General features: G+C 29.4%; 1 protein-coding gene across 1 annotated transcript; it reads right to left on the bottom strand.

Annotated features, from left to right (window-relative positions):
• Positions 1-341: 341 nt before the first annotated feature.
• LOC106362808 (endoglucanase 6-like) lies at positions 342-4,315 on the bottom strand. The gene is made up of 8 exons (XM_048739742.1): positions 3,956-4,315; positions 3,640-3,852; positions 3,357-3,557; positions 2,345-2,434; positions 2,093-2,257; positions 1,358-1,991; positions 1,187-1,258; positions 342-1,117 (listed from the first exon to the last, which is right to left on the bottom strand). Exons 1-8 carry the CDS (start codon positions 4,148-4,150, stop codon positions 825-827), a joined length of 1,863 nt encoding a protein of 620 aa, XP_048595699.1. The 5' UTR covers positions 4,151-4,315; the 3' UTR covers positions 342-824.
• Between the last annotated feature and the right edge of the window lie 14,511 nt (positions 4,316-18,826).

Below are 18,826 nucleotides of genomic sequence, written 5' to 3' on the forward strand. Positions count from 1 at the left end.
TTTCTTTCTTGTAAATGGCTTGTCACATCTTCTTATAAGAAGCAAAGGCCTCGGCATCTCAATTACTATCAGGTCAATTAATAGTCTCATTCAATTTTATTTTGTTTACATCAACAACAACACATTCAGGCTACATTATGAAAATTTTACAATTATCTTTAAGCATGATGAAGCTTCGGGGTTTTATATTGTAATAAAATTATCTGTATAAACTAAAATGTAAAATCTACCAAGATTCATCACATTGTGTAGAAAAATAAACAATCTGGGGAAGGTTTTATTTTTGGCTTTATCATTAATTAATATGGCTAAACTTCAGTTTGTCTATGGACGACAAGTACTTAACACAAGTTAATAACCATATCACATTCCATTAAGGACTGTTGTTGAGTTTTACAACTGACCACCAAGAAAGATAAACACACACAAAAGGACAAAGGCATGCACATGTTTTGAGCTACAAGGAATGAAAAAAACAATCCCTGCAAATTCTCACAAGACACTATCTTTTTTTTTTCTATCTTCCTCTCTCTCACTATATATATATATAAATTTAAAAAAGCATTGAACTTGAAGTAGAAAGAGGATGAGCACTTTCACTCTTCTTCTAAATTTTCTGAAGAGTCATTCACTCTCTTCACACCTTTCTTCCACCCTTCTTCAACCCTTTCATATTCGCCAGAGGAACACGAAAAATGCAAAATAAAAATAAAAAGACCAAACCTTTTAACTTTCTTGACGAACCAGACGAAAAAACCAACGCTTTCTTCTTCTTCTCACGACCTATACACACTGTGATTCCTTTTGAAGTTGTTGTTGTCTGGTCAAGCCAACGTGTAGCCTGAAACCGCGACATTGGCGGGAGTTGTAGAGTGAATGTAGACGAACTCTAGGGACTTTCCGGATTGCAATGAGTGCATCCAGGAAGGTAAACCGAATGAGTTTCCTGATCTAGAGAGTCCCCAGATTGGTCCGTAGAGATTCTTGATTGAAAGGTTAAGACTTTTCAGAGCTCTTGGTGATTTGTTGATCACAGTTGTTGAGTATCTGTAGTAAGTCCTTCCCTTTGAGACCCACGAACCTGTCATCTTCTGAACTATAGCCACTGGACCAGAAGCTGCACAAGTTATCAACACACAGTCAACTCTCTGTTCAACAGATATACAAAAGCACACAAGAGCATTACCTCGGACCGGGGAAGTCACTCTCGGTTTACGAATAGGCATTGGTCTTCGGACAACAACAGGAGCAGGAACCACTGCACAGAGACAACCAAAAAAAGAAAAATACATGAGTTCCAAATTCCATTCCTCTTCCCAGGTATATAGGAGGAATGTGTTGAATCTCAGAAACAAACCTGGAAGAAGCTGGCTGTAACCGGAATGACCACTGCTGAGACGAGCAAGAACACCAAGGAGCGGTGCATTGTTGTAAGTAGCAGGCTCAGTCTGCTCATAGTTATCTCTCCTGTCAGCGAAATTGTCGTAAGCATCAGGACCGCCGACGATAGCACCAGTGAGGAGGTTGGGATCACTTCCTTTACGGCTGAACCAGGTGGCGTAACCACCACGGCAGGTGACAAAAGAGCGGTCAACCTTGTAAGAGACGATGGAGGAGCCACGGTGGTGAACTCTCTGAGGGAAGTTGTTACCGTAACCAACCATGTAGCTAGTAGCTCTCGGGTTATCTCCAAGAATATAATCAACCTGTGATTTAGCGAATGAAAGAAGCTGGGAAGGAGCGACGTTGCCAGCAGAGCATCTCAAGTTGCTTCGAGAGGAAGTAAGGTAATCAGAGTAAACAGTGGTCAAGAAGGAAGCGCTGGTGACAAACTGCATGTTGTTCCAACGCTGTCGGAAAATCAAACCACCGGGAGTCTTCTGAATGTTTCGGGAGCCTTTACCCAACAAGGAGCACATAAAGAAATCAGCTTTCTGTTGAAACTTCTGAAACACAGCCGTGTGACGTCCTGCTTTCCCTTGCATCAAGAACTGTCCCAACCACAAAAGGAAAATAAACCGGTTTAAAATCAGACCAAGATTGTCAAACCGGTTAACAAAAATTGGTGTTGTACTATCAAGTATTAACTAACCTTAGCGACAAGGGTTTGAACACCAGCGTACTTAACGTCCCAACCAAACTCGGTCATGGACCAACCGGTACCACCCATGGAGTCACCGTTACGACCCAAGTAGTCCAAGTAGAACTGGTTGTTGGATGCTTGGTATAGCCACGCGGCAGCCCAGAGTAACTCGTCCTGATCATTGAAATTAACGGTCAATTTCAGACATAAGACAAAACTTCAAAGTTCTTAATCTCAGGTTCTCAATATCCGTAGGCTTACATTGTAACCACTGACGGATCCGTAGTATTTACGAGCGACGGTGATGCTGCTGTCGTATTTTCCTCTGTATTTGTCCGCGAAATCAAACAGCTGAAAATTAAATTAAATTAAATTGAGTTAGGATGGCAAAAATCCGTAATAAATAGATAAAACAGGGTTAGTTTAGAAGTTTCAGTTGGGAGTGGCAGGTTCGTTGGAGAGTAAATGTTTAAGTGTGAAAGGTTGTTACACAGCATGGGGCACCGACAACCCCATAACACGTGCGAACTATTTTTGTTCTTTTTAGAAGAAAAAAAAAAGGAGAAAATATAAACTTTTGATAAACGGCTGAGATCGTTTAGAGAATGGAAAGATTTGTAGTCAGTCAGTCACACAACAATGAAAAACCCGTGATGGACGGGGAACGGCGTCGTTTCCAACCTTCTAAAAGAGATCCATACGGGGTCCACTTACGGGATCACCGTACCTTTCCGCATGTAGTGTTTTTTTAGTTTAGTTTTTTTTTTTTTTTCCATCAAATTTTGATTTTATAAAAGATTACGGGCCAAGCCCAATGGCCGAAGCCCACAAACAGAGGCCCACATTACAACTCGGCCAACCAAACAAACCAGACAAAACCCGAAGCCCACATTGGCTTAGTTGTAGTAAGCTAGTTTGTTTAAATTAAATTCTAAACTCTTTTTTGAGTTTAGAATTTGCTAAACTCCTGGTGATTGGTAACTGATATAATTATAGCAAAATATTAGAGAATATTTCTTTTTTAAAGCACTTATGAATTTATTGCTATTACAATGACAACAAAATTAATTTCTCAGGTCATTTTCATTACTAAATGACACCTAACGTGCGCTGAACATGACTTGTAAGTGACTTTCTACTCTAGTATCTCTTGAGCAGTAAATAATGTGTCAGGAACTTCCCAATGTAACTGCCCGTTCATTACTCTATATGCTAAAGTGCTCATCCTTGAGAAAGGTTAAAATGCGCCGAAGAAGATAAAAAGTTGCATTACCTGATAAGCGTGAGTGAGTAGAAGCCTAGAGTAAGCAGGGTTAGATCGGCGGAAAACTATTGAAGCTGCCGCCATCGCAGCTGCTGTTTCTCCCGCTAGATCCGACCCGGGATTACTCGGATCTATCCGGTAAGCTTTCCTGTCCGTCGTCATTTCTTCCGGTCTCTGCCAACAGTAGTGGTCGGTGTTGCCGTCCCCAACCTAAAAATAATAATAATCATAATGAATTTAGAAATTAAAATCTTGATTATTTAGAAATCTTAGTAATATAAATAATAAACACCTCGCCGTAAAGGACGTTGGGCTCAGGATGGGCTTTGATGAAGTAATCAGTACCCCATTTAATGGCATCAATGGAGTGGCCTAGCTCGCCGTTGGCCGCTAACTGATTGCCGTATTCAATGACGCTCCACGCCATCATCGTCACCGTGAAAGCCATCGGAAGTCCAAATTTCACATTATCTCCGGCGTCGTAGTAGCCTCCGACCAGATTCACCTAAAGAAAAAAACAAACCAAACAACAAGATTTTAGTTCAAAAACGAATGAAACAGGAACAATGTCGGAAACACTGTTTAATCAAGAGAGAGATGAGACATACGCCGCTGGATTTGCCGTCGTTGAGACCGGAGTGAGAGCGCCAAGTGACTCTTTGGTTACGAGGGAGGACACCAGATCTCTGAGCTTCGAAGAAGAGGAGACTCTTAGACAGAGCTTGGCCGTAATCATGACCGGAGAAAGCTACTGGAAAACAGAGAAGCAGTAGCAGAGCAGCCACGGACGCAAAATTCGTCATAACTTCACCAAAGAGAGAAGAGAAATGCCGGCGAGATTATCAGCTAAAAAGCGCTGAGTAATAAGGCAGGCGAGAGACGCAGAAATGGAAGACGAAGAGGGAGTGTGAAGAGGAAGGGAGGAGCTCAAGTGTTGTATATATGGGAGGAGGATGGAGGAAGCAGGAAGGTACCAAGGGACAGAAAATATTGACAGTTAGCTTTCATTTAATGATTACATTATTTTCATTTATTTTACTTAATTACACAATGCTCTGATTTATTGAGTATGCTCATTATTACTACTTTTTTAAATTCTGTAAGCGTTGGTCGAAAATTTGAAATGCACATAACCTATGTATACGTTACGACAATGAATTTTAGAAATTTTATAAACTACTCCTCCTCTGCACATAATCTGGAGGAAAATTATGTCGTCCTCCTCTGCATTAATCATAAATAATTGCAAAACAATTTTTCTTTTTCTAATAACGTCAATTGCTGCTTTTAGGAACTCAGAGTAATTACAAAAAGTATTTCCGAAATTGCTACTATAAAAATAGAAAACATGAAAAGAAGAAAGTCATGTGAGTGTTCCCATGAATCTTAGGTCTCATTTCACATAGGGCGGTGAGGTGGTAACTGAATGTGTTTACATTTACATAAAGTAATACTACTAGCTAGTTTTGTTTTTTTTAGTGAAGATAGCATTTGGTTAGTTAAAGTTAATCTACAACCATTAATATTATTAATCTATTACTACTATTATCAAGGCGTTATATGGTAAGTGTGGGGATGTGGTGTTTGAGGCAAACCCATAAAACACTGAAAAAGGTGATATCTTCTTAAAATATTTTCAATGGCACACAAAAATTATCTTTCCCTATATTTTACTCTAAAATACAATGAATCTATTTATAAAGTTGAATTTACTTTAATAATTCACTTTACAATAGAATTACTCTATAATATAGTGAAATATAAAGTAATATTGTATTTTTGCTCCAAATATAAAATAAAAAAATAATATTACTCTATAGAATTATTCTATTTTAAAGTAAAATATAAAAAAGAATGTATACGAGAGATGATCTTAACAATATGCTCAAACGATCTAGTTCACTTTTGTGTCAATTCTCTTACAACCCCCAGTTATTGTTCACGTAGCACTTTTTTGCAAGGTTATACGGGAATCAACAAAAAGGTTGGGTCCTTCATTTAATAATTTAAAATACCACGAAATTTGGCATAATTTAACTTAAAATAAAATGCACGCTCCGTTTGTTTTTAGTATATTTTCACACATTAAAATGTTTTGCGTTTTTATTTTTTGGCTATTGAAATAGAAAAAAAAAACAATCAGTAAGATGCATTTCCCTTACAGCAACGTATTACAAATTACGGAAACAGTCGAGCAATTTGACAAATAGACTTTTTTTATCCAAAACAAATAAATATACAGCGGAAAGAAAAGGAATGACATAAAAGTAAAATTCAGAAAAACAAACAAGGAACACGTTGACGAGCGGCTTTGACATTTGGTTTTCTGCAAACCATCCCAGTGGTTAACCCGTACAACCGACAACTAAAGACACTTCTTCCACTTACTTCTCAAGTTAATAATTTTAATACATTTGATTGTTTACAAAAAGTCGCTCTTTCTAAATGAATAGTAATAAACATTACCACAATTTACTAATTTAGAATATCAAAATACTTGATAAATCAAAATAAATAAACAAATAAAATACACGTTATAATGACACCAATGCTACGAATTACAAACATCTGCCTAACTGAAAACGTCTACTTGTTTATGGTTGAAAAGAAACAACGTAGCATACTTCGCTGGCAAACGGTAAGAAAATTAGATGTGCTTTAACCATCAATGTAATGGAAAATGTAATCTTAAAAAATCCACCGACAATTTAGATTACTAATAGCGGTTTCGTTTTTCTTGATTGGGGCCATTGGGCTATGGCCTGCCTGTAATAAATGTATTTTTGGTGATATGTGAACTCACGCTCGGTATACAATAACTAGTTTGGAAACATATTACATCTCTGTTTTTGTTTCTACTTGTGATCAATATTTATAGAATTGTATAATCTAAACCAATTCCATCTGAACTAAACTATTTTATATTTTGATAGGTCCAATAGATTCCTTTCCAACCGGTATAAATGTTTAACATTCCTATATCTAGTTTAAAAAAAAAAAAAACATTCCTATATCTAAGAAAACAAAGTAAATAAGTATATATTCGTTAAAAATTGTAATCTAATATAAACCATATACCATCAGTTTATTTTTTTTGCTTCCAGTACCTTTGCTTCTTCTTTCTTTCTTTCTTTACAATAACTTATATCTTATATCAAGTTTTGTCCGAGACTATAGTTGTTTGGAGAGAAAGCCACCTAGTCGACCGAATTTGTAACCATAGTCATTAAGTTTTTGTGCAATCCGGTTTTAGTATTATTTGTCTAAACTGAACAACAACAAAATAAATCTAAAACTTAAACTAATCACCCCTATAACTTTATAACGTGGTCATTACTACTACAAGAAGAAAAAGAAAAAGTTGGAAATGGGGTCAAAAAGGACAAGCTTCCTTGTCAGATGGCTTTATTCCAACCGCAATCAACGGTCTCCCGCCGAATATTTATATTTATAACTTTTTCTCTGTTGCTCAAAAAAAAAAAACTCTTTTTTTCTTTCTTTCTACTAACTAATTCACTTTATCACAAATGTTATCTATCTCTCTTTTATTTTTTTTACTATTTTATATTGTGAATTTTTTATAAATCAAATTTCTGGAGGTTTGCTTTTTCTTTTGTCCGTATATCATCTTATCTTTTATTTAATCAACATTAACTTTTCTTATTTATAAATTAAAATGATTTGATATGGGCTAATAATACTTAAAATCATTTTCACCACGATTTGAAAAGTAAACTGGCACGTACGCAGAGGTCAAAGAGGCAAAAGCTAACTGTCGCAGGTTGAGTCACGGCCACGGCAACGCTCCATTCAGGCGATCGTTTCGGTTATGGGTCACACTTTTTAGTACTTAATCAACAGAAAGTAATGACTGGATAGTTAAAATAAAATCAATTAAAGGACCTCTTCAAGGAGTTCGTATATTGTGGAAAACTTAACATTCCCTTAAACGAAGAACCTTAAAATCATTAAAAAGAAAATGACAGAAACAATATTATTTTGAAATTATTCTTTTAATTCTCTACTTTTAGGTTTTGTTTTTTGAAATATATCAGTAAGTAAGAACTTATTCATGTACATCAAGCAGTGATAAGTGATAACCTCGTGATAAACATTGATTTAGAGGAAAACATAAATCCGTCGTGTTGCCTTAAAAAAAAAGAAACATAATCCCGTCTGTGTTGAATGCAATTCCTCTATTTACCTTAACACATAATTTCTCTAGATCTAAAATTATTATATATAATATTAATTTCGAACCATGGATTTTTTAACATAATAACCAGGATCATTTCCAATTGGGCTTACAAATTATAGTTGATGAAATTCTTCTAATGAGACAAGTTATTGTTGTTTGGTCATATGAAAATAAAATCATATTTAGATTTCATTACAAAAAACAAAGCTAGACTAATCGTTGGTCATATGAACTTAGTTTTTAATCTATACTAGATTTTGACCCGTGCAACCGCACGGGTGTTTGTTTTCAATTTTCTATACATAAATTATTGTTTTAGAAAATAAGTGATATATATTTTTAATGTTAATCATATACTTAAATATTTATATAACTATTTCAAATACAATAATTTTATAATTTACATGTTATAATTAATTAATTGTTTAAATCTTATGTATTTGCCTCTTCTTATTATATATTTATCTTATTGTATTTGCATTTAGTTATTAAGCAAATTAATATATTCATGAGAAAATATATTTAAAAAATATTTTGTATTTAATTTATGCTAAATTCTAACCCGTATTTCAAAACTGGATTTATTTTTACCAATATATTTATGCTTATTCATTTTAGATAATTTATTATTAGACATGTATTATATAGTTTGTTAATTTTTAGTCGTTCTATCATCATATTATATTTTAAATAAATAGTTTATATTTATGAAAATAAAATTTATAAATTTATCAATTGAATATAATTTTATCATATTAATTTTAGTATAATAATTATATTTTAACATGATCATGACTATAAAAGTAGATAAAATAGGATATAATTTATTTATTTTCATTTCTAAACGATAACTTAAAATACATTAAGTTATTGTTTAAATATTACACTGATTTATTAGAATTTTTAAATATAATATATAAATATATATTATATTTAAAATGAAAATATATTATGATTAAAGTAGTTACAAAGATTTTATATTATTAACTTTAAAGAAATACATGTTAATTTTTATACATGTATTATATAGTTTGATAATGTTAACCCATCTTACCAACATATTAGATTTTATTTTTGAACATAAATATTTTATAATTACGAAAACAAAATATATAAATATATAAATTTAATACAATTTTATTATATTTAGATCAATATAATAATTTTAATTTAATATGATTGATTATGATTATATAATAACTAAAATATTATAGATTTTTTTTATTTTTCATTTTATATAACTGAATATATTAATGTATAATAATATTTTAAACTAATTTCGAAATTAGTGAAAATATTTAAATATAATTTTAAAAATGAAGATCTTGTAAAAATCTTTTAAAACAGATTTGTTAGAATTTTAAAATAAATATATTTATATTTAAAATGAAAAGATATCAAAAGATACTATGATTAAAATATTTTAAAAATTATATTTATTATTAGTCTGAATTAAAATATAGTATGAAATTCTATGAATAGGTCCATTAGGTCTATTTTTTAAAAAATCACACATGAATCAAGGTTGTGACTTCTATTTTAATATATAAGATTTATATTTAAAATGAAAAGATATCAAAAGATACTATGATTAAAATATTTTAAAAATTATATTTATTATTAGTCTGAATTAAAATATAGTATGAAATTCTATGAATAGGTCCATTAGGTCCATTTTTTTAAAAATCACACATGAATCAAGGTTGTGACTTCTATTTTAATATATAAGATATCCCAGTCAATTAAAAAGGAAGAAGAAGTTATTATTCGTGTAGCATCAGCTTAATCTGATAGTCGATTGATGCATTTGATTCAAAAAAAAATTCTTTATGTGGAAATTTATTTGGTTAAGAAAGTTGACCGAGAGAGTTTACAATTGATATGCCAAATTATTTCACATGTGAAAGGTCATCAGTTGACGTCAGAACATATATATGTTATAGTTTATTTGCCGCTGGTCGCAGAAAATAATTAATGTCTAGAAATCACCATACTATAAAGTAATTTGATTTCGATATTTGCTGTAGTCTCAAATGAAGTGAGATTAGTTTGTACTCAGCTCACTCTATTTGTGAGTACCGTAGGTCTCTCGCTGCCAAACACAAATTCTGAGTTGTATATCATTGGAAAAATCGAGTTGTATTTCAGCTAAATTAAAAAGTGTGAACAGATATATAACGACATGTACATGTGTATGGGCCTAAAAATACGTAATGTGTACAGTATATGTCATAAATCAACGAAGGTAATTTAATTTTTATTTCTTCAAAATTTCAGCTGCTCTTTTATAAAGAGCTATTCTGTTAATTAAACAGATGCATATATTATATTTAAAAAAACATAGTAAAATCAAGTTTGGATTAATAACAAAAAGAAGGTAACATTGTTTTGTTAAAGAAATTTCATTTGACAATTCCTTTTATATACAGGTAAAATAAATTTTATAAAATAATATGATATGATCATTTAAAAATGACATGAGAGGTGGTTGATCGTAATAAAATTCTATTAACATAATAGTTTTTCTGTCTAAAATAATAGTTTTTTTTTATAAAATACTGTTCTTCAAAAAATAATAATAATATACTACGAAAATATTTCAATCTATACTATTAAAAAGTAAACAGTCTTTAAAAATTTACTTATAAAAGGTTGTTGGACCCTTTTACTTTTTATTTTTATTTTTTGGTCTTCCTTATATATTATATGTTATCTCTATTTAATCTCACTTTGTTATCAGCAAAATAAATATAATTAATTGGACTTTGGGTGTTTAACTTAAAAAAATATAATTTAACTGATACAATCCATTCAGAAAAGAAAATTATAAATCCAATTAACTTTTGTTACAGAAAAAAAAATTAACCAAATTAACTTTAGATCTATTTTTTACAAAATCCCAAATTATGAAGACCATTTTATACATAAATACATATAAATGTAACTTTATTTAAATTGTATGGATTTCTAATAATAAAATATCTGTCACAAACTGATTTTTTTTTTTTAAAAAAATTGATCATAGTTTGATAGAAAATTAAAAAAGGAAAAAAAATAATATTTGCTTCACTATTTTGATAGATTGATAATTAATATATTTATAAATAAACTTAACAATATTTGTTAAAAGAAATTTCTTATACAAGTCAAATGTACATTAATATATCAAAAATTTATAAAACAAATTATATTTTTCTCAGTGGATTAATAACGGTCTTTTTGATTTTAAGATACTTTTACTATATTCATTTTATTATATTTTATCCCACTATATATGAGTTACTAGATCTTACGATTCGACCACAAGTCTGATTCGGATATGAAAACTCAATGAAAACATTGTACCGGTTTAAAATAATAATAATATAACAGCTTTTAAATATTTTAGATATCTAATAATAAATATAAATTCATTTAATATTTGAGTTACGGTCAGCACAAAAATACCCGCGCGGTCATAATCTAATTAGACTTTAAATTTGATTGATTGATAGATACCACAGTTAGACTGTCGATTTTCATATCTCGTGCATGCTTGAGTGTCGAGAGTTAACGCTAGTAGTGGTAGTTATACCCTCAATGATAAGTGAACATTGCTCTGAGCGTCTTTTGTCATCAAAGCGTTCTACAAAAAAGAAATCATAAATCTCTTTAAATGAAAAAAAAAATGGTCGACACGATCTTTTATAATTAAGATATGGTTTTTTAAGTAATTAAGCCCCTCAACTAAAGATGAATCGTAAAATAAACCCTCAACTAAAAATCCTGTGAAATAAGCCCTTAACTTCAATTTTGTTAACGTATATTACCCTACGTCTAAAAAATCGTAACGGAGGGTGACATACGTTAATGGTTTGTAAGTTGAGGGTTTATAATGTTGAAAACTTAGTTGAGGGGTTTTTTAACGATTGAAAAATAGTTGAGGGTTTTTTTCACTAAAATTTATTAAAATTTTAAAATCTTTATTATCATTTATATATTGTTTTAGATTGATTTATAGCCTTTAAAACTAATTTATAAATTTTAATACATTACTTTATAACCGATTTATAAAACTTCATAAGCATTTTAATACTTTTACATTGATTAATATGGTTTCACAATTATTTTATAAGTTTTTACAGATTCTGCTACTTTTGAGGATAAAATAATCTAACATTATACTACTGAAACATATATTGCAATACAATAATAATATATCAAATATATTTCTATTGATCAAGAAAACAAACAAAAATATAATGTATTGGAATAAAAATAATCATGTATTATTTTTTGGGATAGGGGGAAAGTACGAACCAGATGACGGAAATCATGAAAATAAAAAAAAAGTGTGTCCTAACTCTAAATAGAAAGATTGACTTCGTGGATGAATTATCCTACACAATTTCTAAGACTTAATATAACTTAAAAAAATTAAATTATTTGATAGTTGACAATGACAGTATAAACACACAAATTTTCTTATATCACTATTGCCAAATATCAAATAATTTAATATTTTGAAGTTATATTAAGCTGTAAGTAGTGTTTAAAATTATTAATTTAGGATGTATAAATTAATTTTATAATAAAGTTATGTATTAAAATTTATAAATTAGTTTTAAAGGCTTATAAATCAAACTAAAACAATATATAAATGATAATAAAGATTTTTAAAAAATTAATGACTTTTAGTGAAAAAAACCCTCAACTATTTTTGAATCGTAAAAAAAAACCCTCAACTAAGTTTTTAACATTATAAACATTCAACTTATAAACTGTTAACGTATGTCACCCTCCGTTACGGTTTTTTAGACGGAGGGTAACATATGTTAACGAAATTAAAGTTAAAGGTTTATTTCACAAGATTTTTAGTTGGGAGTTTTATTTACGATTTATCTTTAGTTGGGGGGTTTAATTACTAAAAACCCTTAAGATATTTGATAGAGTCAATCTTTTCAACAAAAAGAAGTTGAGAGAGAGAGAGAGAGAGAGAGAGAGAGAGAGAGAGAGAGAGAGAGAGAGAGAGAGAGAGAGAGAGAGAGAGAGAGAGAGAGAGAGAGAGAGAGAGAGAGAGAGAGAGAGAGAGAGAGAGAGAGAGAGAGAGAGAGAGAGAGAGAGAGAGAGAGAGAGAGAGAGAGAGAGAGAGAGAGAGAGAGAGAGAAGCATATAACTAACGACATGATAAGACTTAATTTATATACTTCTATTACTACTTTATTAGGTTTTGACATATACATATGAAATCAAGGCATGGTGCGGAGTGGGATATAATTTATTAATTATATATCATTCCAAGTTCTTTCTGGGAGGGGAATGTATTAAATTTCAGATAATTTATATTAAATTACAAATTTATTGTCATTCAAACGAGGATTAAAAATATTTTAAAATTCAGAATGATTAAAATTATCATTTTATAAAACACTCTAAAATTTACTGTTATTGAACAAAATTTAAATTATATATTTTAGAGTGTTTAAAATGTTTTTATGATGTTTAAGACGAGTTTCTTAGTTATAAAAATAAAAATCCAAATCTCATAGTTTTAGATAAAATTTTAGAGTTGTTTAACAAAAATCTCATTAAATTTTAATATTCACTTAAAATCATCTAAAAACACACTTCAAAACAAATCACTTCAAATTTCAAATTTAGTATACCCCTTTGTTCCAAAAACACAACACCTTGTATTATTAACATAACAGATTAATGGTTGAAAAAACAAATAATAGAGTAATGTTTTCTTTCTTTTCATCTACTATAGACACCATTTTTTTATAGACACAAATTTTACCAAGGCTGAGGTAGGTGATACTATACGTTGCAGACTTGCGGTATAAGTTTCATCAAGGTTCATGATTGAACAAGAACCTTACGTTCAAGTTACAAAAAAGACACCTTACGTTCATTTTGCTATATATTGGATGTGACGGTATTTGCACTATTAACAATATCTTCCCGGTGGAAAACAATTTTACTCTTACTCCAGTTATCTTTATATCAATCATGTGGAATTTTTTTAAAACTTTTTACTCTGGTCACTGTTTAAGAAAAAGTAAAACAATATGTGCTTTTCTCTCTTGGTTTGTAAGAGTATTTGCAACCCAGTTCAAATCCTTAATTTTAAAAAAATTTGTCATTCTAACCCAATTTCAAATTTTCAAATTCCGAGATCCTAGTGAAGCTTCAAATTTGAGATATCACTAATCAGAAACTCAAAACTTCAAATTTGATCTTTATAATTATTTATTTTCACAAATTTATATACTATACTTAATTTATAATTATTTCTTTTCACAAGTTCATATTCACAAAAGAGAAAGATATATTAAATAAAGCTCATACAAAATAAAAATACAATTAACAAGATTAACACAAATTACATAAACACACAAATATTACATATCTTACAAGTAGTATCAAAGCAAATTACATAAACAATTTGTGTGTATGTATGTTGATTTATTATATATGTAATTTATATTATATCTTATTATATAATATAGTAATATTGTGTGTTGTATAATATATTAAATGTATTTTTTATATGTATTTGTGAACTTTTATCAATACTATTAACTTTTGTTAATGTCAAAGATTATAATGCAAATGAATAAACTTGTAACGATTTTTTTGAGGATTCATGGTCGGAGTATTCAATCCTCGTATCCTCATTTTGAAGTTTTGCTTCTCTTAAAATAAAGTATTTGGCTAAAGATGCTCTAAAAATAAAATGTTGTGCCAGATTTGTTTTTTTTTTCTTTTATTTATTTACTCTCAGAGTTTTCCATTAATTTCTTATATCTTATTTTACTCTCAGTTGTTCTATATTTACCAATTACACTCGTAGTTTTACTTTCTACAAATAAACAAAATCCACATTGTTATAAATAAAAATAGTAGAAAAAATATTCAATTCATAAGAGATGCCTAACGTTTTTTTTTTTTATGTGAAATTTTTTTTTTTGAAACTTTGTGTGGAAGTGGTGGACCTATAGTGGTTAATTAAGACGATAATTATGCGCAAATCCAGCCATCATTTCGTTCCGTGGGAAATATATAAATTATAAATACTCGTAACCGAAGGGTATCAAAATAAGCTAATTCGCTCACTTCACACTGAGTTCGGATATTTCACGAGGTATCTCAGCTCATTTACTATATGAGTTTCAATATGTAAATTTGAACTCAAATCATCTAGATCATGAGTTAAATGAGTTAACTCGCGATCAAATATAAATAATAAAAATTAGAAAATAAATTAGAAAATAAAATATTGTTCATAATATAATTTAAAATTAATCCAAAACATTAATAATAAATACTGAATAAATATAACCCTATTAATAAACTAAATCAAAGCTAAATCAGTAGTCCGAAAATTTATTCTACATAAGAGTCTTGAGATGATTAAAAACTAAAATCTTCATCAATTCATAAGTTTTTTGCAAAATTGACTCAAAACTCAAATTCAACCACAAAACTAACCTATGTTTTTGTGGACATTTCTTTTGCCCTATTCACCCCACAAGTTCAGGTTATTCACGAAAATGCCATTAAACTTCTTCTTTTTTTCGAAAATTGCTTTTTACTCTCTCAACCTAATCATCTTCAAGTATTTACATGATTACCATTGCTATCAATACACCAACCACCATGAACAACCAATTTGAAGCTCTTAATGCACCTCAAATCGATTTACACTTCTTCTTTCTTAATTCTTTTGAACTAAAAACAACATATCTTTCACTTTCTTTCCATATTCATCCAAAAAACCCAAGATTTTTATCCTGATTTTTTATGGTTCATAGAGTCATTGAAGCTTACGATTCTTGGTGGTCACTTTTGTTTGAGATTTTGTGTGCTTGGAGAAGACTTATGTGTGCTAAACAAATTATCTCACTGGTTGGAACTATGAAATCAGTTTTTTTTTCCAGATCTGTTCGCCCAGACGACTTCCGCGTAAATCTTCTCTGGCTGTAGACGACTTACATGGAAGTCTTATGGTCAATACAGAAGTTAGTTTTGCAATTGATTTTTAAATATGTTTTCAGAGACGTCTTACATAGAAGTCGTTCATCTTTGTTTGTTAAAAAAAAATTCGAGACGACTTCTATATAAGTCGTGTAGGGTAAACGTGTTAGTTTTGCATTTGACCGGATTGTTTAAAAAAATTGACTTTTCCTGGACGACTTACCCATAAGTCGTCCAGTAAAAAATTAAAAAAATTAATATTTTGTTATATCTAAACGACTTCCATGTAAGTCATCTCAGGTTAGTTTTGCAATTGAAAATTAAAACCTAAATTTTTTTTTTTCTAGATGACTTACAGGAAAATCGTCCATGATTTTATTCCGAGATTCTGGTCAACCCTTGCTTATCTTGGACGACTTCCACGTAAGTCGTCGGACGGACGAATTCCGTGTAAGGCATCTAGAAAAAATAAATTTTTTTGTTTTATTTTTCAATCGCAAAACTAACCTTAGACGACATACATGGAAATCGCCCAGGTATAACAATATATTGATTTTTTAATTTTCTACTAGACGATTTATGTGTAAGTTGTCGAGGAAAATTTAAATTTCTGACACAATCCGGTCATATGTAAAACTAACCCGTTTATCCTAGACAACTTACATGGAAGTCGTCTCGAATTTTTTTTTAACAAACAAAGATGGACGACTTCTATGTAAGTCGTCTAGGTTAAAAATCAATTGCAAGACTAACCCAAACGGGCAACTCCCTAGAAGTCTACCAGACGACCTTCGTGGAAGTCGTCTACGTCATTGTTTAATAAACTTTCATTTTCACTAAAACTATAAAGAATTTTTAATATTTTTTTGTAAATATATTAATCGATATTTGAGCTCCTGAATGAAACTCATAACTTAATTGGTTTTAGTTATGAGTTTACCGACTTTCATGTGTATTAATGTTTCCAGAAGACTTCCATGTCTTCTACGTTAGTTTTTGTAAATTTGTTAAATAAATTTAAAATATATTTATTTAATTTTCAAAAGTGTTAAGTAACTTCAAGAATATCAAGTAACATGGTTAAATGTGTCTTGTGAGATCATAAGATATATTTTTTAACTTTCAAGAAATTGAAATTTCAATTTTCACTGAAAATTTTAAGTTTCCTGCTTAAATTTTAATTTTCTTCTTAAATTTGTCGCTTATATTTCAATTTGCTTAAAGAAAAATATTCTTTTGTATAATATTAATTAATTTGATATTTAGTTTAACAAAAATCATTGTATATGTTTATATGGACCAACTGGCTTTTATAAGAATTCTAAGAATCATCTTCGTGATGCCACGTGACTACAAAAATATGTTGTAATGCTCCAAGATTAATATATAAGGGATCTATTCTATATAAATTGGTAAGAAATATTACTATATAATACGTGCGTAAATGCCACTTCTATGCATAGGATGAGAGTAGTGTCAATGGATGGGCAAAAAATTGCTAATTAACCCTATTTATAGATCTACGGCAATCGATTTGCCACAATTTCCAAATTGAATGATATGGAATGGTGTGCACAAGAAAAAAATAATGATATTGAATGGAGTATAAGATTTCACTTGGTGATAATCCGCGGCATACGCGAAATGAATGATTAAAATATATTATTACTTTTAATCTATAGATATTATAAAGTAAAAAGATATAGTAACAAATATTAGATATAATAAAATATTGAACGAAATTATGCAGATTTATATAATGTAATTTTTTTTCTCAAAAAACGTGTGTAACTGTTTAGGTGTAATTGAAGTATATTATATGAAAATAAATTTTTAAACGTAAGCAAAGAATTAAATAAATTTATTATAAATTTAAGATAAAACAACACATAGGAATATAATTATTACTTTCATAATAAAAATTATGATTAAAATATGAAACGAAACAAATGTAATAGAATAAAAAAATATGAAAGCAACAAATTATAAAGAAATAATAAAAACCGGATAAAACCACAACTGATGTAAAAAATGTCTTTATAACTCTAGGTTTGCATTCCTAGAATGATAAATAACAAAAAACTCATAAAATGATGTGTTAATCTTCTGAAATCAATCTCACCGTAATTATATAAAATATTCACTAATTCTTATCGCAAAACTTGCGCTCCAATCCCTTTTATAACCTTGCCTTAACACACGGTATAATAAATCAAAGATGATCGAATTATGTAAATACTATCATACACAAATGATGTAATCAATTCACTTTCTTTTTAAACACTTGTAATGATATCACCTTCGATTTCGGGATGATGGTGATGATTGGTTCGACTGTGGCTGTAGAATTTTAGCTGTAAAAGTTTAGCTGTAAAAGTTTAGATAAATTGGTTGTAGATGTAAAGTTGTTACTGTAGATTATTTTTGCAGAGACTTTTGCTGTAATTATATTTGTTGTAGCTGTAAGCTATAGGCTGCAGATATTTTAAAATAAAATATGTGAAATATGTGATGTATATATTAATATTTTTTAAAATTATCAAAGTGTATTGTTATTTAAAATGTGATATGTAAATAATATTTATATTATTTAAAATATTTCAATAATTTAAAAGTACCCAAAATTAGAGTAAACTATTTATAGAGGTTTTTTATTATGATTATCTTATTTATTTGATATTATAGATATTTTTTAAATTCTACAGTTTCTACAGCCTATAAATGAAAGATGTAGGTTTTTTTAACTAAAATACTTAAGAAACATATTTGCTTTATTTTTTTTGTTGTAGTTTTAAAATAAAGCTAAAGCATGATTGGTAAAAATTAATAAAAATTTGATGTAAACTTTAACGTTGAAAAGTAAAGCTAAAGCATGATTGGTAAAGTTTAATAATTTAGAAAAAAATAAAACTAAAGTAGATAGATAAAGCCCAATCAATCACCCCCAATATTTAAACAACAAAATCATGTGATATGATTTTTAAAATCTGGATACATAATCTAACTTTCTTTATATACAACCATAATTGCAGATGAATGCTTAATGATTATAAAAAAAATCAAACAATTAAAATTAGGAATTGATATGTAATTTAATTTATCCAAGCAGAATAATCTAATTTTCTTTATATACAACCGTAATTGCCGATAAATACTTAATAACTTTAAAAAGACAATCAATGAAAATTTTGAATTGATATCTAATTTAATTTGTCCAAGCGGACTAATGATTTTTTTCAAATTTATCATAATAACATATATATGTAGCTAACCGGTTAAGGTTATAGCTTAATACAATTTTTATATATATTCAATATAACTA

This window comes from Brassica napus, chromosome A9 (assembly GCF_020379485.1).
Source record: "Brassica napus cultivar Da-Ae chromosome A9, Da-Ae, whole genome shotgun sequence".
In the NCBI taxonomy this organism is placed as follows: Eukaryota; Viridiplantae; Streptophyta; class Magnoliopsida; order Brassicales; family Brassicaceae; genus Brassica; species Brassica napus.